The sequence below is a fragment of the Symsagittifera roscoffensis genome, chromosome 3, assembly GCF_963678635.1.
Source record: "Symsagittifera roscoffensis chromosome 3, txSymRosc1.1, whole genome shotgun sequence".
NCBI lineage: Eukaryota > Metazoa > Xenacoelomorpha > Acoela > Convolutidae > Symsagittifera > Symsagittifera roscoffensis.
The window spans coordinates 29,857,228-29,880,965 of record NC_087064.1 but is presented as its reverse complement, the minus strand read 5'-3'; the positions used below and the strand labels follow the sequence as shown (position 1 = coordinate 29,880,965).

The window sequence follows — 23,738 nt, the reverse complement described above, 5'->3', positions numbered from 1 at the left end:
TTTTTGAGACTTTAGCAATTTTAGCGAATTTTTAGAAGGTGTGCCTCACTGGTCGCACCAATTTATTCTGAGCTAGCAACACTATGTGCGCCGGACAAAACGCTTGCTAGGAATAGAGGGTCCTTTCTACTTTCTATCTTAGAAAGTAAATCTAAAATTCGCTGAGAAATATTTTATTAGAAAAGAAGTTAGTATGAATTTACAGCAAGTTGCCTTTTGACTCAACATATATTTTTTTACGCTGAGATAAGAGATCTTTTTTCTGAGATTGGATATTATTTTAGAGAATGGTTGGGGCGGTTGAAGAGAGTGGTGTTGGTGTTAGAAGAGATATTGTTGGGATATTAGAGAGGGAGGTTGTGGTGTTAGAAGAGAAATTGTTGGGAATGAATTCCCGTAGTTTTGAGCTTCTATTTATACTCAGATGGGAAATCGTACCACTTTTCGTATCAAATGAGAAGTTACTTCTTAACTTCGTATTTTCTATTGGTACATTCGTAGTTTACGAGAAGAAAGTTTCGTATGCTCGTACTTTACGAGAGGAATCGTTACTATTCGCATTGAATGAGATTAGTCGTTTCAATTCTCAATGCTTAAAACGTTATACGAATTATTCCAATAGCATTTCCCTTCCTTTTGCAAGGTAATAAAAACATATTTCTTGTGCTGGCGGCGGCGTCACATTTTGTGAACGCAATAAAATAATTCATGTTTCTGTTTCTATTTGAAATCAGAACAATAGGATACATTGGCAGCTTAAACACTCCCTGAAGCCGCAATGCAACCGATGGACTTTACCACCAAACAAGAGCAATAACTTACATGACCAAGGAAAAAGCATTTTCCTCAAAACTAGTTGTGGCAGATATTTCCCTAGAAGATCAAAATGTTCTGTACAAAATCAAGAAAAAAAAAACAAATAGAAAACATCGTTAAATTTGGCTCAAACAAAAAAAGAATTCATTTCGAAGGAATTACTGATTTTCCGTATCCTCAACCAGATTTTCAAGTTAGTATCCTTATGACCAAATTCGAAAATATGCACATCAGGGACCAGAAAAGTGAAAGCCCTAAAAGAGTTTAAAAATTTGAATTCTTTTAATATCAATTAGAGAGGAAACTGGAATGAAAAAAAAACTTGCATGATCGAAACAAAAGTAAGCATTGATAAGTTGCATGTTTTATGTTCGGAAAATTAACGATAAAAAACGGTGCAAATTTAAAAAAAATTACCCTGATCAAATTAATATTTGATTTTAATCTATAAAAACAATTAAAATTGAAGTCAATGACTTCCGAAGAAAGGATTGATGTAGAACAAAGCTGTTTGATGAAAAGATCAGCTGCACAGGTTTGAGTCAGCCTGATTTTTTTTGTTCGTCTCATTTTTTCAGTTGACAAACGGTTAAAATCAAGAGCTCAATTTTCAGTAAATTCTATATTCTTCGTTATTTTTCTTCTCCATAGACTTCAAAGTCCAAAAAATATGACATCTTGAGACAAATACAAAAAATTGCGATCCTAAAAAAAATCAAAAACCACAGAACAAAAAAGACTACCCTCCCAGGACACTCACAGAACGCAAGCAGAAACGGAAGCAGAATGATCAAAGTAGAGGTAACTCACGGGAACTCGAGACTTCTATTAGCTGAATTTCACTCGAGAATCGAGCTAGCGACTACAACTCGTGATTTCTCTACAACAGTCAGATGAAAAACAGTGAAGAGGCCTAAGATTAAAACAAGCAGCCATTAATAACACAGAGACAAAGCTTCGCCTCGCAAACACTAGTGAGAACACGACAAAAGCATCTCTATAAAGTGCAATAAGCAAAATTAGAATTAAGCTTTGAATTAGTATAACTTCTACTACGTCTGAGATTCGAACCTGTGACCTAGAGATTGAGAGTCTCACACACTAACCACTCAGCCACGGAAGCTCAATAGGTGCCAAACACTAGCCATAAATAAAGCAAGGAACATATTCCAAATAAGTGAACGCTTTTAATAAACCCTTCAATTTGAAGTAAGGTCAGAAAAAAAGTATGTCCGTAATGATACACTAAGCTGATCGCTAGCGTAAAAAGGATTAAGTTGTTCCATCTTTTTATATTAACAAAATTTATTTAACCACTGAGCAACCTCATTAATTTATACACTTTTCTAACTATTTTTTTTAAACTATAACTCTTGTCAAGAAACCCGAAGACCTCAGCTGAGACTTTTAGCTTTAGGCTAGACTACTAAGCAATCACCCAACATTGTACGCTTAGTAAAACAAAGTTAAATGAATTTGAGAAAACTGGAGCAATAGGTAAATCTTTAATTCAGCTGGGAGACTGAACATTAAAATCCGATTTCGAAACAAGAGGTCGATCACAATTTTCGTGACCTTTACACATTTGCTGTACGATTGAGGCATTTCACTTCCTTTTAACGAAGGAAATGAACTGAACTTAATAAGAAGAAAAAATTCAAACAGCAAAAACTCAAACAAAAAACACAAAAAAAAAACAAAAAAGACCTATATAAGAGTCTTCACTACGTTCATTACTTTTAAACAAGAAATCGAACAAGATAAGGCGCTATATGCTTAAGATACCAGCATTGAAATCAAAAACGTACCAAATTGAACACAATAAAGTAGCATTGAAATCAACAAACAATCTTTTTGACGAATATTTTGAGTTTTTTGTATGACTCAAAGTATGAGAAAATAATTAGAACTATTTCATCTCGTTTTTGATTAATTTGACAAAAGTAGTTCACACTAGTCAGCTGTTCCCATTTGCCCTGACACTGTTTTATTTACTGAACTACATCTTTCATACTGACAAAAGCAGCTTCTGGCATTCCTAGTGACGTCATCTCCTGCAAACAGGTGGCTGATTGGATTAACAATGTCTGTAACTGTGGATCTGCCGCCATGTTATGAGACTGAAGTATAGCCCCATTGAGCAAATTGCAAGCACGTTCTCTGTAACTAGGCTCTAGTACATGTTTTAAGGGACTTTCACCGGGTTTTTCATATGCTAAGAGGCCAAAAACTTCTAACAAATGCTGTTCTATGTTTTCCGAATTGCAATCACCGGATGCTATTGCTTTGTCTGCCAATTGCCTCAATTTCCTACCCTGTAAAATAGCTTCCATTATACGAGAATCTTCATTGCTCATTGCGTTAGCATTGGTATTAGTAGCATTACTTGAACTTGATGCAGCTTGAGAATCGAGATAACTATTCTGATTAGCTTCTGCGTTGTTTGCGTGGCAACTATTGCAATCCAGGTCCATTTCAGTCGGTCCTTCTGAAAGACGCGATTCTGGTCTCTGTGAAAGTTCTGCCTCCGGTAATACTACATCATTCGACATTACGGCGATTCCATTGCTTTCAGACCCATTCGAAACAGACGGAGGGATGCCAGTAGCACTTATCTGCAACCTCTCGCCATTTACATCAATCTGGTTTCGACTTTCGCTCTCAGGGGCTACGCTATTCTCCGAAGATCCATTTATGTCACCATTAGATTGGATTCTATTAGATTCCTGGCAATTATTGTTCGATCCGCTTGCAACAAGTTCGACAAACTGGCGGCATTTCAGAAGAAATTCAAGTTTGATGTTGTCACTGAGAAGACTCGGATAGCGCTTTTCTGTTTCAGTCAGAGCTTCGCTTATGTTTCCCTCAGTTATCAGCTTCTCAAGGAACCGTCTATTCTCAATCGATTGCATTCCTTCAGATACTGCCATTCCAGTCTCTAAAACAACTAAATTCGATAAACCAATAAAAAGCAGAAACCTCAAATAAAGACTGACAGAATGTTGCGTAGGTAGCACACTCAACAAAACATAAAATTAGAGTTCCATTTTTCATTACTTTTTTCTTAGAAACCTATGCTTTAATTCAAATCCTAGAACGCTTCTATAAAATAGCACACTCTCTCACCTTTTTGCAGTGCTTCAAATTGTATGAAAGTATTTGATGTACTTTAAAGTATCTAGGCCATAGTTCCTTCCCACTCCTTGAGTGGTCAGAACAAAAACTCAAACAGAATTGTACATCTTACGTTTTGCGAGTGCGTAGGCTGATTTGTTGTATCCTCTATGAATAAGATAAGACGAAACAAGCGAATGCAGATGATTGTGCTATCGCGCGGCTTGAAACGGTTTTGTTGATGAAATACTTCGCCTCAAATTTGAAATCGGAAAGGTCAAAGACAAACGGCTTCTGTCCAAAGTTGGCCTAGAATACACGCAGCTTTTAAAATAATATATTTCGCCCTTCGCAAAAAAAAATAAACCAACAAAATCTCAGATTGCCAACCTCGACTGTTTCTCCTGGCGTTTGTAGCCCCACAGTTGGATAGAAGGATCGTAGTGGTAGATCTGTTACTACTGGCCCTAGATTGATTCCATTTTTCGTGAAGAAGCAGGTCCGCTCCACGAAGTTAATACCACAGCCAACAGTATCCCCTAAAACGATAAACAGACAAATTTATCTGATTATTGTTCCGAGGACTACATGAAGTCAAGGTAAGGAACAAAGGCGTAGGGTGCTTCTTTCTCCCCTGATTTGAATAAACCTCAAGGAAAGCTTAAAAAGTTAGTTCAAGTGTGGTATTGTATTACAACCCTTTCAGCCGTAATATTTTTCTTAAGAAATTGTGTCGAGAAAATTGGTCTAAAATTTACCAATTTTTCGACCAGTTTCACGAAAATCGGCTAGAAAAGATGTTTTGAATTGTTTATTATTTTATACTTTTTTACTTCAATTTTGAATTTATTTACTTGAAAGATCGTAGTCGGAACATTCTGTGCTACTTGCATGACATCTAATATCCTTTGATAATTCTAATTTTTCTTATATGGACTGAAATTAATGCCTCCTAACGAAATAACCTGTGGTAAAAGTAGGACCATACGGTTGTCCACTTCCTTTGGAGCAAAAAGAGTTCCCATCGTCTCCGTGGTACCCATATGAGTCTTTGTCCCAGCCTGGCAGCCGGTTGAGATTACTCTGGCTGTGAGGAGAGATGCCAATGCCCATGTAGCCGTCTCTTCCTTTACTGTGGACAAATATCTCGAAGTAGTAAATGCCAACACCGGTCGGAATTGGATGTGCAGTTCGCACAGATCCAGCGTCCTTGTGATTTTTATCCACGCCTTGTCCTAGAACAAACACAATAAAAATTTGGGAAGCTGGATCAGTAGGTCATTTATTCCGCTATTAGATTTTTAAATTAAAATTTAATTTTTGAAACTAAAGCTTCATTCTTTGCGTAAATTGCTCTTTGTTATTCGAGAGCGTCAATAACCTTCCATTTGGCAGCTTCCAAAGTGCAGTAAGCTTAAAGAAATCAAAAGCCAAACTACCAAAACGTAAAATTAGGCTTCAACAGTTTTTACATATACGCAAAACAGCGTTACATATTTATTGACGATGATACCCATGCAAAAAATGACACTTCGGACACAGAGGCGAAGCAGAGCTTCGTAACAATTGCAACACATCACAGACAGCATGGCAAGCTCGCAAACATGAAAATCCACAGAACCCACCAAACAGGAAAAACTACTCGAACAAAAAATGGAAAAAACCCACTCAAACGTTTCTCGACAAATGAATTTCAATTTGAAGAAAACGACTTGAAACACACTTGCCAGTGTTAAATAAGCATTCAGGCAAAGTGTATCCACTTTTAATTAGGCCAAAAATACTAAGATGGGCGCCACAATATTTCACAGAACGTATATTGGAAGCTTCCAATTAAAAATTTAACTAATTGCAACTAGTGGTTCATCAATTAATTTGTCAAAAGCTCCTTACTAAGGGTGCAGAACAAAATATTGCAAAAATGTACCAAGTAAAGGAAGACATACGATTGAACACTTGACATACTCAAACGGCAATCACTCCCAGCATAATTAATCATATAACAGCTCCTTGTAAAAAGTTTTGCAGGGAAAAAAACCTCAAAGGTCATAAAGCAAAATTGATGTTCATTTTCCAGAGGTTTCTGCAAATTTTGAATACGAGAAGTAAGAATAAAACAAAAGTTTTAGAAGCAAAACCAGAGTTTTAAAATGAGGTTTGAAACATAAAGGCGATGCGGTGCTTCGCACCACTTACGATACCAAATTAACATATCATTGTAAGCCAGAGAAACTCTATCTATACTCCGATTTAGTAACAATTGCCTCTCGCGAGAATAATCACTTTAAGCTTTTGGATATATTCCACAATCGCTTTTCTTTGTATGTTTACGCCAGAAAAATCAAACACAGAGGCGAAGTTGAGCTTCGTACCACAAGTGAACAAAAAATTATAGGATTAAAACAGCATGACGCTCAAGGACTAGCAAATGAGACTTTGAATACTGTTACGGCAGAAAAAAAATTAAAAACAAAAAAAAAACACAAATTGAACACAGGCGAAGCAGAGAAAATGGAAGTGAAAAAATTGAGAAAACTTCTGTTTTGCGAATATTTTTCATCATCAAATAAAAAAATTAGCCAAGAGACAGTTGGAAAAAAGCCCATGAACGCAAGTAAACGGAAACAAATACTGAAATATTTCTTCCAAATATCTCAACTTTCGAATTTCAAAGAAAAGAAATAGAGGGCCTTGCATGATCGAAACAAAAGTAAGCATTGATAAGTTGCATGTTTTATGTTCGGAAAATTAACGATAAAAAACGGTGCAAATTTAAAAAAAATTACCCTGATCAAATTAATATTTGATTTTAATCTATAAAAACAATTAAAATTGAAGTCAATGACTTCCGAAGAAAGGATTGATGTAGAACAAAGCTGTTTGATGAAAAGATCAGCTGCACAGGTTTGAGTCAGCCTGATTTTTTTTGTTCGTCTCATTTTTTCAGTTGACAAACGGTTAAAATCAAGAGCTCAATTTTCAGTAAATTCTATATTCTTCGTTATTTTTCTTCTCCATAGACTTCAAAGTCCAAAAAATATGACATCTTGAGGCAAATACAAAAAATTGCGATCCTAAAAAAAATCAAAAACCACAGAACAAAAAAGACTACCCTCCCAGGACACTCACAGAACGCAAGCAGAAACGGAAGCAGAATGATCAAAGTAGAGGTAACTGACGGGAACTCGAGACTTCTATTAGCTGAATTTCACTCGAGAATCGAGCTAGCGACTACAACTCGTGATTTCTCTACAACAGTCAGATGAAAAACAGTGAAGAGGCCTAAGATTAAAACAAGCAGCCATTAATAACACAGAGACAAAGCTTCGCCTCGCAAACACTAGTGAGAACACGACAAAAGCATCTCTATAAAGTGCAATAAGCAAAATTAGAATTAAGCTTTGAATTAGTATAACTTCTACTACGTCTGAGATTCGAACCTGTGACCTAGAGATTGAGAGTCTCACACACTAACCACTCAGCCACGGAAGCTCAATAGGTGCCAAACACTAGCCATAAATAAAGCAAGGAACATATTCCAAATAAGTGAACGCTTTTAATAAACCCTTCAATTTGAAGTAAGGTCAGAAAAAAAGTATGTCCGTAATGATACACTAAGCTGATCGCTAGCGTAAAAAGGATTAAGTTGTTCCATCTTTTTATATTAACAAAATTTATTTAACCACTGAGCAACCTCATTAATTTATACACTTTTCTAACTATTTTTTTTAAACTATAACTCTTGTCAAGAAACCCGAAGACCTCAGCTGAGACTTTTAGCTTTAGGCTAGACTACTAAGCAATCACCCAACATTGTACGCTTAGTAAAACAAAGTTAAATGAATTTGAGAAAACTGGAGCAATAGGTAAATCTTTAATTCAGCTGGGAGACTGAACATTAAAATCCGATTTCGAAACAAGAGGTCGATCACAATTTTCGTGACCTTTACACATTTGCTGTACGATTGAGGCATTTCACTTCCTTTTAACGAAGGAAAGGAACTGAACTTAATAAGAAGAAAAAATTCAAACAGCAAAAACTCAAACAAAAAACACAAAAAAAAAAGAAAAGACCTATATAAGAGTCTTCACTACGTTCATTACTTTTAAACAAGAAATCGAACAAGATAAGGCGCTATATGCTTAAGATACCAGCATTGAAATCAAAAACGTACCAAATTGAACACAATAAAGTAGCATTGAAATCAACAAACAATCTTTTTGACGAATATTTTGAGTTTTTTGTATGACTCAAAGTATGAGAAAATAATTAGAACTATTTCATCTCGTTTTTGATTAATTTGACAAAAGTAGTTCACACTAGTCAGCTGTTCCCATTTGCCCTGACACTGTTTTATTTACTGAACTACATCTTTCATACTGACAAAAGCAGCTTCTGGCATTCCTAGTGACGTCATCTCCTGCAAACAGGTGGCTGATTGGATTAACAATGTCTGTAACTGTGGATCTGCCGCCATGTTATGAGACTGAAGTATAGCCCCATTGAGCAAATTGCAAGCACTTTCTCTGTAACTAGGCTCTAGTACATGTTTTAAGGGACTTTCACCGGGTTTTTCATATGCTAAGAGGCCAAAAACTTCTAACAAATGCTGTTCTATGTTTTCCGAATTGCAATCACCGGATGCTATTGCTTTGTCTGCCAATTGCCTCAATTTCCTACCCTGTAAAATAGCTTCCATTATACGAGAATCTTCATTGCTCATTGCGTTAGCATTGGTATTAGTAGCATTACTTGAACTTGATGCAGCTTGAGAATCGAGATAACTATTCTGATTAGCTTCTGCGTTGTTTGCGTGGCAACTATTGCAATCCAGGTCCATTTCAGTCGGTCCTTCTGAAAGACGCGATTCTGGTCTCTGTGAAAGTTCTGCCTCCGGTAATACTACATCATTCGACATTACGGCGATTCCATTGCTTTCAGACCCATTCGAAACAGACGGAGGGATGCCAGTAGCACTTATCTGCAACCTCTCGCCATTTACATCAATCTGGATTCGACTTTCGCTCTCAGGGGCTACGCTATTCTCCGAAGATCCATTTATGTCACCATTAGATTGGATTCTATTAGATTCCTGGCAATTATTGTTCGATCCGCTTGCAACAAGTTCGACAAACTGGCGGCATTTCAGAAGAAATTCAAGTTTGATGTTGTCACTGAGAAGACTCGGATAGCGCTTTTCTGTTTCAGTCAGAGCTTCGCTTATGTTTCCCTCAGTTATCAGCTTCTCAAGGAACCGTCTATTCTCAATCGATTGCATTCCTTCAGATACTGCCATTCCAGTCTCTAAAACAACTAAATTCGATAAACCAATAAAAAGCAGAAACCTCAAATAAAGACTGACAGAATGTTGCGTAGGTAGCACACTCAACAAAATATAAATTTAGAGTTCCATTTTTCATTACTTTTTTCTTAGAAACCTATGCTTTAATTCAAATCCTAGAGCGCTTCTATAAAATAGCACACTCTCTCACCTTTTTGCAGTGCTTCAAATTGTATGAAAGTATTTGATGTACTTTAGAGTATCTAGGCCATAGTTCCTTCCCACTCCTTGAGTGGTCGGAACAAAAACTCAAACAGAATTGTACATCTTACGTTTTGCGAGTGCGTAGGCTGATTTGTTGTATCCTCTATGAATAAGATAAGACGAAACAAGCGAATGCAGATGATTGCGCTCTATCGCGCGGCTTGAAACGGTTTTGTTGATGAAATACTTCGCCTCAAATTTGAAATCGGAAAGGTCAAAGACAAACGGCTTCTGTCCAAAGTTGGCCTAGAATACACGCAGCTTTTAAAATAATATATTTCGCCCTTCGCAAAAAAAAATAAACCAACAAAATCTCAGATTGCCAACCTCGACTGTTTCTCCTGGCGTTTGTAGCCCCACAGTTGGATAGAAGGATCGTAGTGGTAGATCTGTTACTACTGGCCCTAGATTGATTCCATTTTTCGTGAAGAAGCAGGTCCGCTCCACGAAGTTAATACCACAGCCAACAGTATCCCCTAAAACGATAAACAGACAAATTTATCTGATTATTGTTCCGAGGACTACATGAAGTCAAGGTAAGGAACAAAGGCGTAGGGTGCTTCTTTCTCCCCTGATTTGAATAAACCTCAAGGAAAGCTTAAAAAGTTAGTTCAAGTGTGGTATTGTATTACAACCCTTTCAGCCGTAATATTTTCCTTAAAAAATTGTGTCGAGAAAATTGGTCTAAAATTTACCGACTTTTCGACCAGTTTCACGAAAATCGGCTAGAAAAGATGTTTTGAATTGTTTATTATTTTATACTTTTTTACTTCATTTTTGAATTTATTTACTTGAAAGATCGTAGTCGGAACATTCTGTGCTACTTGCATGACATCTAATATCCTTTGATAATTCTAATTTTTCTTATATGGACTGAAATTAATGCCTCCTAACGAAATAACCTGTGGTAAAAGTAGGACCATACGGTTGTCCACTTCCTTTGGAGCAAAAAGAGTTCCCATCGTCTCCGTGGTACCCATATGAGTCTTTGTCCCAGCCTGGCAGCCGGTTGAGATTACTCTGGCTGTGAGGAGAGATGCCAATGCCCATGTAGCCGTCTCTTCCTTTACTGTGGACAAATATCTCGAAGTAGTAAATGCCAACACCGGTCGGAATTGGATGTGCAGTTCGCACAGATCCAGCGTCCTTGTGATTTTTATCCACACCTTGTCCTAGAACAAACACAATAAAAATTTGGGAAGCTGGATCAGTAGGTCATTTATTCCGCTATTAGATTTTTAAATTAAAATTTAATTTTTGAAACTAAAGCTTCATTCTTTGCGTAAATTGCTCTTTGTTATTCGAGAGCGTCAATAACCTTCCATTTGGCAGCTTCCAAAGTGCAGTAAGCTTAAAGAAATCAAAAGCCAAACTACCAAAACGTAAAATTAGGCTTCAACAGTTTTTACATATACGCAAAACAGCGTTACATATTTATTGACGATGATACCCATGCAAAAAATGACACTTCGGACACAGAGGCGAAGCAGAGCTTCGTAACAATTGCAACACATCACAGACAGCATGGCAAGCTCGCAAACATGAAAATCCACAGAACCCACCAAACAGGAAAAACTACTCGAACAAAAAATGGAAAAACCCACTCAAACGTTTCTCGACAAATGAATTTCAATTTGAAGAAAACGACTTGAAACACACTTGCCAGTGTTAAATAAGCATTCAGGCAAAGTGTATCCACTTTTAATTAGGCCAAAAATACTAAGATGGGCGCCACAATATTTCACAGAACGTATATTGGAAGCTTCCAATTAAAAATTTAACTAATTGCAACTAGTGGTTCATCAATTAATTTGTCAAAAGCTCCTTACTAAGGGTGCAGAACAAAATATTGCAAAAATGTACCAAGTAAAGGAAGACATACGATTGAACACTTGACATACTCAAACGGCAATCACTCCCAGCATAATTAATCATATAACAGCTCCTTGTAAAAAGTTTTGCAGGGAAAAAAACCTCAAAGGTCATAAAGCAAAATTGATGTTCATTTTCCAGAGGTTTCTGCAAATTTTGAATACGAGAAGTAAGAATAAAACAAAAGTTTTAGAAGCAAAACCAGAGTTTTAAAATGAGGTTTGAAACATAAAGGCGATGCGGTGCTTCGCACCACTTACGATACCAAATTAACATATCATTGTAAGCCAGAGAAACTCTATCTATACTCCGATTTAGTAACAATTGCCTCTCGCGAGAATAATCACTTTAAGCTTTTGGATATATTCCACAATCGCTTTTCTTTGTATGTTTACGCCAGAAAAATCAAACACAGAGGCGAAGTTGAGCTTCGTACCACAAGTGAACAAAAAATTATAGGATTAAAACAGCATGACGCTCAAGGACTAGCAAATGAGACTTTGAATACTGTTACGGCAGAAAAAAAATTAAAAACAAAAAAAAACACAAATTGAACACAGGCGAAGCAGAAAATGGAAGTGAAAAAATTGAGAAAACTTCTGTTTTGCGAATATTTTTCATCATCAAATAAAAAAATTAGCCAAGAGACAGTTGGAAAAAAGCCCATGAACGCAAGTAAACGGAAACAAATACTGAAATATTTCTTCCAAATATCTCAACTTTCGAATTTCAAAGAAAAGAAATAGAGGGCCTCGAAGAGGTGTAAATTTGAATTTTTAGACAAATGATTGACACTTCTATGATAAACAAAACATCCGACTTGAAAAAAAAAATGGTTCACTAAATAATTTTTTTATTCTGTTGCGAAATCTGAATATTTAATTCCACTTTCGAAACTATACGTCGATCACGTGTTTTGTGACCTTTGCATTATTGCTGTAAATTACCTTTCTTTTAACAAAGGAAATGAACTGAATTTCAACTTAACTCAAACCGCGAAAAAGCAAATTTGAGATTGAACATTTCAAGACTGTTCTTGAAATCATCACGACCTATATAAGTCATCGCCGACAACGATCGAAGACTCCAAAAAATCTACAACCATCAGTTTTAGCCTGGTGCATTAACTAACTTAGCTGCACTGCATCTAATTGCTCGTAAGACAAGCGATGAAACCATTTGTAGATCGCATAACAATGAAAAATCTTAAGCCAAGAAAACCTAAAAAAAATTAAAAAAGCTTCAAATATTTTGACAGCCAACAATTGAGTATACAAAAATTAACCTTTAAAAAACAAAAACCAAACAGTAAATTGAAAATAGCGAACTTTCCCAAAAACAAACTTCCCAAAAAGTCTAAATCAAGAATCAAAATCAAGAAAAAGTTTGAAAAAATAATAGATCAAAAAATGACGCTGCTATACTGCTTCAAAACATTTCAGCTATGCAAAATCATAGAAACAAAGTGAGTAACTTGGGAAAAACAGCACAAAACAAATCAGAATGACATTTCAAAACAAACTTTTGTCCAGAAACGTTATACAAAATATTTTAAAAAACTTTCTTTTTATGTTTTTGGGTTTAAAAGCACTTTATATAAATCTCAGACACATCCAACAAAACAGCTACCTTTACAGGCATTTAAGCTAGAAAGCAATTTTTAAAAAAATTTGAAAAATCAGTTGTTGAAGAAAAGCTGAAAAGTTAATACAAGCAAAACTTCAAAGGTTTCGACCTGAGTTTAGCAACACAATTTTTTTTAGGTTTAAAATTTAAATGAGGGTCTGTGAGGTTTGCTTACAATTTTTAAATTTCTTGTAAAGGTTCAATCATTAACATAACTTCAACGAAATTTAAAAAGACTTAGAAAACATAAGCGGAATATGTCGGAAATTAACCGAAACTTTTTTGCACCAAAAATTTACTTAACAACAACTCTCAATTTGCTCTCAAACAATATATGTTACCTACAACTACTCTGACCTATTAGCTCATCAGTCGAATATAAAAATTGAACCGTTGATACTGATGACCTACAACTACTCTGCCTATGAGCTCATCAGAGGAATATAAAAATTGAACCGTTGATACTGATGAATGACTCAGCGAACAAAGATACTTAAGCGAAAAAAAATCATATTGCAATACCTTAACCAATCGCAAGAGTAGAAATCGATTTTTTGTTTAAATTTGTTCAAGAGGCCAAAGTGGAGCTGAGCATGAGCGTTCGAAAATTTAGGGTTGGAGTTTAATCGATCACATAGCTAACAATAGATTTTTGTAGGAAACAAAATATTAGGTAACGATGCCGACAGAATTAAAGCCGACAGACAATATGCTAGAAACCAACCAATTTTTCGACAAAATATCATCAAAAATTTAGAATTAATGCCCACACAGAATCCATATTTGTGTGCCAGTCGGTCATATTTGGAAGTTTGACCTTGAGAAAAACAAGAACGCTTAATTTTGGAGTGAAATTTGATTTTTCAAAAATTCGAGTGGAGCCTGTCATGCACGATTTTCTCGCGATAACTGAAAACCGAAAAAGAGAAATCAGAACGATCGAGTTACAATCGCGTGAAAAGTTGCCAGATAAAGCAGTAGGAAATTGCCATTCGCAATTTCCGTCACAATAAAACTAGAGTAGAGCTGTCCTATCTGAAACAGAAGGAAGCGTATTCCCGAGAATTGGACTATTATTACTCGACTGGATTATCATTCAAACTGGACTAGAGTGAACCTTCGATGGAAAGGTGGACAGCTTGAGTGTCCCAATGGTTCACGAGAAACCATACTCTAGAGTTCAAACTTGGTCCTGTTATTGAAACTGATAAACATTAAACTCATTTAGTTACATTATTTAATTCTCGAGTTGATTACCGACTTAATTACTCCCAGTTCTTGAGCGTGCTACGATGTGAGTAATCAATTTAAATTTCTAGAGTGTGTTTTATGATTGTTATGTTGAGGTAAGGCGAGTTTTAGGTTGATCCATCTGAAATGGATCAAAGTTCCACTGTCTAATAAAAAGTAACTTAACGGATTGTTCCGACCCGGTTTTTAACGGCGTTCATGCATTTTGGGTATCTAGAGACCTAAGTATGGGGGACGTTCTTATTTCTAGAGTGGGGGGGATATTTTGGTAGTAGCCTTCAAGCTGTAACGGGTTGTAGTCTCATGTCACAAGCGAACCGAATTGGCTCCGACTGATTTGAGGTAGAAAAACACGAGAGATAGTGTCCCTGACTCTTGAGCCAATGGTTATAGGGCCTATTTTTCTTAAGCCTCATGTGTGACTACAGTAGACGAATGTTACATAGTGTTTTTATGGCGCTCCTGGGTGTTTACGACATCAAGACTACGGAGTCGAACCCACTTGAGACAGCTTCGGACTGCATGCCCATTCTAGAGTACCGGTGGTACGGTTCGGCAGGAACGTGCGAACCTTCCGGTTGTACCGTGATAGCTTTTTAAGAAAACTCGAGAAAACTTCCTGGCACGCTCTCCGAACGAGGCTTAGCTAACCGAGTAAAGGGGGGCAACTAGGGGGACAAAAACACGAGCAAAAAGACAAAAAGCGAAACAAAAACCAAAAAAAGAATAGAAAAAGGAACAAAAACCATAAAAAGAAAAAAGACAGTGACTTTGACACCAGATTAGTTGGATCAAACCTTTATATTAATTAAATAGTATACCCATACTGTTTTACAAGTTCGATCGTTTCGATCAACCTAGCAATTTAACCCAGTAACCTCAATAAGTGCCCGAGTGTGGGGCGTTGTCAAGGGTTTTCAGATAGCTTGGAACTTAGCTGGACAACAAGGAGACTTGACTGGAAGAGGTGATCAGCCGAGTGGGAAAGTGGTTCAGGGGCACTTGAACTGAACCAATAGGAGACTTGACTGGAAGAGGTGACCAGCCGAGTGGGAAAGTGGTTCAGGAGCACTTGAGCTGAACCAATAGGAGACTGGACTGGAAGAGGTGACCAGTCGAGTGGGAAAGTAGCCAAGAAGGATATGGTAGCCAAGAAGGTTAACTTGTTCTCGAGTTCTCAAGTTGGGCAGAACGGGTATCGTTAAAATCCACATTACATTGTAGGAGATAAGTGTAAAATTGGATAAGCGAAATCCCCCGGTTTTGAGGAACGTTTTTACTTGAGCAGGCCTGGAGACAGGTCTACGGTTTTCTCTTGAGAGGTTTAGCACCCGGCGCTTAAGGTAATTTTAGGCTTAAGAAGGGGGGCTAAAAAGGGGGGCTGGTTAAGTTAGAGGTTGGCGGTTATAATTTGTAAAAAGGGGGGACACATTAGAGTAACTAATTGCTCGGCATCGTCGACTTAGTTACATTAGATATTTACCCGCGTTGGTCATAAGAAGCGGATATCCAAAATTAGAATCAGGTTAAGGTAGGTACCCTGGTCGGATCGGTAGGGGGGAACGGACATAGACAGTTTTTGTGATACCCCATAAGATCGCTAGCAGGGGGGAGGAGAACGCGTGGCAATTAGGTACCAGACATTTTTTCGATAGAAGGTAGACATTTGTCACCTTTGAGTTTTAGGTGGGTTCATCTCTTTGTTTTTAATGTTTTATCTTGCTTAGATTTTTGTTGCATTTTGGTAAGGATTTGTGTTTGGTTTTTATACGAACAGGTGATCACAAGATACCTGCGCACAGGTTTTGGTTTCAAGTTGCTTGGAACATTGAAAAAGAGGTAACTAAAAAAGGGGGGTCAGCATTTGGCCACTAAGAGAGGGTTTTTGGGAAAATTTTTACTAGAGCTTGAGTGGTGGTGCAAGGTACAAAGAATCAAGAAGTCCCTAAAACGAAGAAGAAAGAGGTTTCACCGCTCAAACACTTGTTAATAGTCTTGGGACAGTGCCAAAGAAGTCTTGGGACAGTGCAGTCTGGGGACAGTCTTGGGACAGTGCAGTCCTGGGATAGTCTTGGACCAGAGCAGTCTTGGTACAGTCTTGGGACAGTACAGCCTTGAGACAATACAGTCTTGGGACAGTGGTCTTGGGATAGTGGTCTTGGGACAGTGGTCTTGGGAGACTAGTCTTGGGAGACTAGTCTTGGGACAGTGGTCTTGGGACAGTGGTCTTGGGATAGTGGTCTTAGGACAGTGGTCTTGGGACACTAGTCTTGGGACAGTGGTCTTGGGACAGTGGTCTTGAGACAGTGGTCTTGGGACAGTGGTCTTGGGATAGTGGTCTTGGGATAGTGGTCTTGGGACAGTGGTCTTGGGATAGTGGTCTTGGGACAGTGGTCTTGGGACAGTGATCTTGGGACAGTGGTCTTGGGACAGTGGTCTTGGGATAGTGGTCTTGGGACAGTGGTCTTGGGACACTAGCCTTGGGACACTAGTAGTGTGTCCAACTGTAACTGAATTGAAAACTGTAACTGAAACTGTTACTGCACAACTGAAATGGTTTTGATCAACTGAAACTGTAACTGAAACTGAAACAGCCGGATGTTTTGAACTGTAACTGAAACTGTAACTGAAACCAACTCCGGTCCTTGTTTCAGTTAGAGTTTCAGTTACAGTTACAGTTGCAGTTTCAGTTGCAGATAGCTTAGCATAAATACTTGACGCAATTCATACGTTTCCAGATCGAGATGGCAGCAACAACAACTGGTCGCAAGCGTAGCAACCCGGTGCATCAATACGTTGTTATAGATGAGAGCAAGACAGCGTACAGATGTACGGACGACGACTGCGAGTTCACAAGTCTGGTGAAGCATGGTCCTACCAACCTCAAACTGCACCTCAAAAAGAAGCACCCTGAATGGCAAAAGCAACTCGAAGTCAAAGAAACAGCAGAAAAGAAGGCGAAAACAGACTCTCAATCACGGAAAGTCACAACCATGGAGAGCTTCGTCAACATTGCAGGGAGCAGCTCAAGATCAGCAACTACTCCGCTCCCAGCAAGCGACTACCGCCAGCGACGTCTGAATGAATTGGACCAGAGCAGTCTTGGTACAGTCTTGGGACAGTACAGCCTTGAGACAATACAGTCTTGGGACAGTGGTCTTGGGATAGTGGTCTTGGGACAGTGGTCTTGGGAGACTAGTCTTGGGACAGTGGTCTTGGGACAGTGGTCTTGGGATAGTGGTCTTGGGACAGTGGTCTTGGGACAGTGGTCTTGGGATAGTGGTCTTGGGATAGTAGCCTTGGGACACTAGCCTTGGGACAGTAGTCTTGGGACAGTGGCCTTGGGACACTAGCCTTGGGACACTAGTCTTGGGACAGTAGTCTTGGGACACTAGCCTTGGGACACTAGTCTTGGGACAGTAGCCCTGGAACAGTAGTCTTGGGACACTTGGCTTGGGAAAGGGGTCTTGGGACACTGACAAAAAGGACTGGGACAGTACCGAACAGTCTTGGGACAGTAGAAAGAAAGCCTGGGACGGTACAAAGAAGAGTAGGGACAGTAACTGGAAGTCTTGGGACGGTATAAAAATTGGAGTAAAATCACAATAAGTGTTTTAAGACAGAATTAAAACAGAACAAGACTAGTCGGAACTCGGTACGGTTGTAACCACAAATAAAGAAAGTTTCTCGAAAAGTTTTGAAAGAGAACTGGGAACATCGTTTTTATCACGTTGTATATTTCCTTTTAAGAATTTTTCCACAAAAGATTTTATTCTTAGAATAGAATTGTGTATATAATAATATTGTAAATAAGAGCAATTGTAAATAGAAATAATGAGACGGAGTAGGGTACCGGTGCTCGAAAAAAGGTCAACTGGATCAAACACGAAATATAACTCGTCGCTGCGCGGAACGACATCAATGGGCCCAAAGAAGACAAAAGATAACTTTTCAGTTAGTATGGTCAGCACGAGGAGTGGTACTGAGAACAAGACGAGAGAAGGTGCTAAAGACAAACAGGTGGAGCCCACAATTGAGATCGATCTAGAGACAGCAGACCAGAGCGTAGATGAAGTGGAGAAGAAGACAACGGAATCCACACCGATGCCCCATATGGAAGATCAAAATCCAAAAACCGTGGAGTTTTCGCCGATAGACGCGTTGGAAGACACAACAGGCAATACCCGAGAAACTGTGAAAGAGGACTCTCAAGTAAAGAAGACATCTTTTACAGAAAAGTTGGCGATGATGGTCGGAATGAAATCGAGAGACAACACGGCCGAAGAATCAAAAACTGAAAGAGCACGAACATTTGGGACAGTGAGCACGAAGGCGACAGAAGCCGACCTAAAGGAAGAACAAGCCAGAACAGGAGCGACAGCCGAAAACAAGACAACTGCTGATCATGAAACAGCTACTCTTGAGCTTGGCGACCTGATGACAAAACTAAATCAGATCGACAAAAAACTAAAGTACAGTGAGGAAGATATAGGCTTAATAAGGAAAGAGTTGAAATACAACAAACACGAGTATCTGGATAGTTATTTTAACCTGGCTAAGGCGACAGACGAGAGACTCCAGCAGATGTCGGACAAGGTGGATGCCACCAATGAAGAACGAGATAAGAACATCAAAAAAGATATGCAACAGTTGAAAAACCGATATGATGATGTCAACAGCCAATTAGGTAGCCTGGAAAAGAGAATGGACACAATGAACAGGAATCAGGCCGAAAGTTCGTGTGCAATACAGGCGAAATTGGATGCAATCTTGAGAAATTCTACCTCACAAGAAAGACCGGCAGCGGATCGTACGCAAGGCACCAGAGTTGACTTTGTGGAACCACAAAGGAACAAACGGCAATCGACACCGTTGCCTTTAAACCGGGATGCGGTAAGCATAGCACCAACGGCTGCTAAAACAATCATGAAAAATGGAACATCAAACACAACGAGTGGTCCGGGGGACTCAACAGCTAGCAGCAACGCAGGTCCGGATGCCATGACGTGGGCAAGCACTTGGGAGATGATGAACAGGACTCAAGAGGCCTTCGCCACGAGGAACACTGACTCGAGCGATAGGAGAGACGGAAAATCAAGAAAAACTTTCAAGAAGCCAAAAGAATTCAAAGACGACTCCGATGGATGCATTGAAACCTGGGTGGAAGTGATGAGATTACACCTAGAGCAAGATAACTTAAATGATGAAAGGCAAGCATGCACAGCCATACTCAGCAACCTGGAAGGCACGGCATTAAAATGCGTGGTTGCAAAGAAAGAAGAAGCACGCGATACCGCGGACAAAATCTTCGAAATATTGCTGAATCGATTCGGGTCAGGCATGAAGGGTCACCAAGCGATGATGCGATTTGAAAAGAGAAGGCAGAGGGACGATGAGTCAATTGATCGGTTCCTAGATGACCTTGAGAGCTTGAGAAGAAGGAGTGACCCAGAGGAGTCGACAAACAGAAGAAACTTTAGCATTGCCTCGAAGTTCATTGATGGGGTAAAAAGTGATGACTTAAGAACAATGTTAGCAACATACTACACATTGTCGAAAGACAGCGCACCGACCCCAGAAGAAATGAGACAGAAATCGAGGGAATACATGCTGATGAAGCCCAAGAAATACTCATATTCAGAAAACAGGAACACGCAAGGAGGAAGTCAACCTCAGAGGTCGTCATGGTACAAGCCTAGAGATGACATGGACAAGCGCAGATCATGCGCGAACTGCCGGTCGGCGGATCACCACGTGGCTGACTGCACAACATACAAACAAGGCATGAAGAGTCTAGGATACGCACCGGATGAGGAGGACATGAGCCAGATGGAGGAACACGAGTACTATAGCGGCTTAATCATCAAGATAGGCGCGAGATGCTTCTTCTGTAACCAAGAAGGGCACTTCAGAATGGATTGCCCCCTGTTCTGGGAAGCGGTCAAGGACCAGAGTCACCCCAAACATAAGTTGGCATTAGCGGCGGTGCAGAATCAGCGGAACAGACAAAACGAGTTTGAACCTAGGAACTTAGGAGCACCGAGCACGGAATTGCCGACGAAAACAGTGAAAGCTGCAACACATGTTAAGGGTGCGATAGAATCCGCAGCCAGGAACTCTCTAGAGATAAATTATGAGAAAGCGGCGACGGAAGCAATTAACAAAGTGAAACAGGATCTGGCTGCGAAAGAAATAGAGCAACGACTAAAGCTGGAGATCGAAAGACAGAATTTCAACGAAGCATTAACTGGATCAAAGCCAACACCAGAGGCTATACCGGGCTCGACAAAGACCGGGAATTGTAACACTGTAAAAATGGTGACGGGAAAGCCATTCGGCATATCGAAAATCGGGGCTAGAATAATGTCGATAATCACAGTGGGCGGCCACGAGGTAACCAGAAACTTGAGCGAACCGAGCGACCAGACAATAATGCACATTGACGTGTACGCAGATTACTTGAGTTGTATAAGCCCACAAACGACTTCTAGAGCGTTGAGAGCACTACTCACGAGAGGGGGCAGCAAGTCGGTACGTGTTGATAACAGGTATACTGAAGCTTATGGTCCACACGAGGTGATGCTAAATATAGATGGAATCAACATCTATACCAAGACAATGATAACATGTGACGAAGACCTAATTGGGCAAATCTACGTAGGGAAAGAAGAGTTGAAAGTGAGATCGATTGGACACTGCGCCATGCTTGAAGAAGATGCGATGCACATCGGGACGGAGGCAGATGTGACAGGGCACGTGCTAGACATAAGTGGCAAAAAGACTCAGTTGCGTGGGTTACTTGATACGGGAGCAGTCTTGAGCGTCATACCAATCGAAACTTGGGAACGGATGGGCTTTGACAAAGGTGATTTGATAGACTCGAGAATACCGCTGTCAGCTGCAAACAAAGGGGCACTTCGGGTGCTGGGCAGGACGCCGATAATAGCCCTCAATTTGGGGGAACGTAACCTGTGGATGAGCTTTCTCGTGGTAGAAAACCTAGATGAATCTGACCAATTCATTTTGGGCAGAGACTTCATCAGGAATTTCGACGTAACGATTGATCTAAATAACGCAATGTTCAGGATACGGAACCCGGATAGGAGGTACGCAATCAAACCGGTAAATTTAATAATGGCAAATGAAACCAAAGCACCGGTATTCTTGAGTAGGAGGGTGAGGCTAAAGGCGAATGAAGCGGCAATCGTAGGCTTGAGGATGAAAAATTACAATGAACTAAGTGACAACAAGCAAGTGTGTATAGTTCCGAATCCTAATAGTCAAAGTGCTGCTGTTTTAGGAAGATCCTTCTCGACAACGAAGAGCGGCCTCTGCGTCAGTGTCTTGTTGAATACTCTTGATATACCGATCACGATACAGAGAGGGAGGAAACTGGGATATGCTTTACCGGTTAAAACCCGATATGAAACAACGGAGAACTCAAAACAAAATGAAGTTGTTGATTGTCCCAATCATAGGGACAAAATTTGTATCTTGAGACGATTGCAGAAAATAAAAGATTCTTCAGGTCTTGTTAAATCACTTAAGTCAGAGACAGACGATGGGCTGTCGAGCTGTTCGAACTTTCCAGAGCGGCCCACACTAGATGAAATGCAAACTGATAAACCGGTTCTGCCGGAGATTGAACATTTGAGGGGCAAACTGAAAGATGAACAGCTCGAAGCCATCAAGGACGTACTAGAGCGGAACGAAGAAGTTTTTTCGAGGCATAAAGCGGATATCGGGTGTTGTAATTTCGTTGAGCATGAAATTGAGCTAGAGGAGAACGCGGTGCCGCACAGGGAGGGGGCGAGGCGCATGACCCCACGCAAATCGGAGGCGTGTAGAAAAGAAATCGAGACGTTACTAGAGTATGACATGATAGAACCATCCAAGTCACCGTGGGCGTGTGGAGTAGTGATGGCCAAAAAGAAAGGCGACCAGTTGAGGTTTTGTTGTGACTTTCGATACCTGAACTCCGTCACGGTGAAGGATGCCTATCCCATACCTAGGATTGATGAGAGCCTCTCGAAGTTAGGTGATGCAAAATTTTTTACGACTCTTGATTTAGGCTCGGCCTTTTGGCAGGTACCACTAAGGAAGCAGGACAGGGACAAGACAGGGTTCGCCTGCGAGTTGGGTCTGTTCCAATGGAAACGGATGCCGTTTGGACTTTGCAACGCCACAGCCACGTTTCAGCGGTTGATGGCACACGCGCTGATAGGCGTGACGAAGAATCATGGCAATCTGGTAATGTGCTACGTGGATGACGTGGTAATAGCGACGCCCACATTGGAAGACCACATTGAGAGACTTGACGAAGTGTTCGCATGCATGAAAAGGTCGGGGCTAAAGTGTAAACCATCAAAGTGCGAGATACTCAAGGACTCGATAAAATACTTGGGCAGGATGGTAGACAAGCACGGCATTAGACCTGATTCGGACGCCGTGGAAGCAGTCCTAACCTGAAAATCACCAAAGACAGAACACCAGTTGATGAGCTTCCTGGGTTTCGCTAACTATTATAGAGAGTTCATCAAAGGCTATGCGGACAAGGTATACCCGATGCAACAATTAATGAGACACAAGGGCAAGAAGTTCACGTGGAACAACGCAGCAGAAGAGTCATTCCAGAGAATAAAGAAAGAGCTATGTGAGGCACCAGTACTGGGTATGCCGACTGAGAAAGGGATGTACGTGCTGGACACGGATGCGTCGGTAGTCGCGATTTCTGGAATTCTCCATCAAGAACAAGAATGGAATGGGAAGACAGTCTTGAGACCAATAGCGTACGGGAGCAAAGTCCTGAGTGACACGGAAATGAAGTACGGAGCACCGAAAGCAGAGATGTTCGCGGTGGTTACCTTTGTCGAGAAATACAGGGCATACCTGGGCAGTGAGCCATTCAAGTTGCGAGTCGACAATCGAGCACTGAGCTGGCTGAAAACGTACTCAATGGACCAAAGTTACATTGGGAGGTGGATAGTTCGCCTGGACGGATACAACATGATAATTGAGCATAGAACACGAGATAAACATCAGAATGCCGACAGCTTGAGTAAGAAGACGGAGTTCTATGAGAGACAAGAGCAAAGAGAGGCAGACAGACCTGAAATCAAAGATGGCTTCTCCTTCATGGACAAGGAAACGTACGACAGTCTTCCACTCACGAGATGGCTGGACAAATCAGGCAAACCGATTGAAGATCATCCTGAATTACCTAAAGAACCTCCAGAAAAGACCATCTTGAAGAAGAGCAGAAGGATTCCGATAGAAATAATACTAAAGTCGAAGATCGTGAGGGAGACGCTCAAGGCAAAAGGCTATGATCTTAACCAGGTAGAAGCAGGAACTGCACAGATAGATGATGACTTAATGAGGTTGCTCGAGAAACTATCAGATGAGAAGCCCGTGATCCGAGAGAAGGGTCAAGAGGAACTGGAAGTCACTATACTTCGGAGAAAAGAAACAGTGAACAATACTGACTCCTCAAGAGGAAGCGTCACTGACAAC

General features: G+C 40.0%; 1 protein-coding gene across 1 annotated transcript in view; it reads right to left on the bottom strand.

Moving 5' to 3' along the window:
- Positions 1-2,606: 2,606 nt before the first annotated feature.
- The window catches only part of LOC134842062 (ran-binding protein 10-like), a 40,874-nt gene continuing 19,742 nt past the window's right edge, over positions 2,607-23,738 (bottom strand). Inside the window, 5 exon segments of the mRNA XM_063858217.1 lie at positions 2,607-3,754; positions 4,064-4,134; positions 4,136-4,239; positions 4,321-4,469; positions 4,896-5,165. Coding sequence (XP_063714287.1) covers positions 2,808-3,754; positions 4,064-4,134; positions 4,136-4,239; positions 4,321-4,469; positions 4,896-5,165 — 1,541 coding nt within the window. The 3' untranslated portion in view covers positions 2,607-2,807.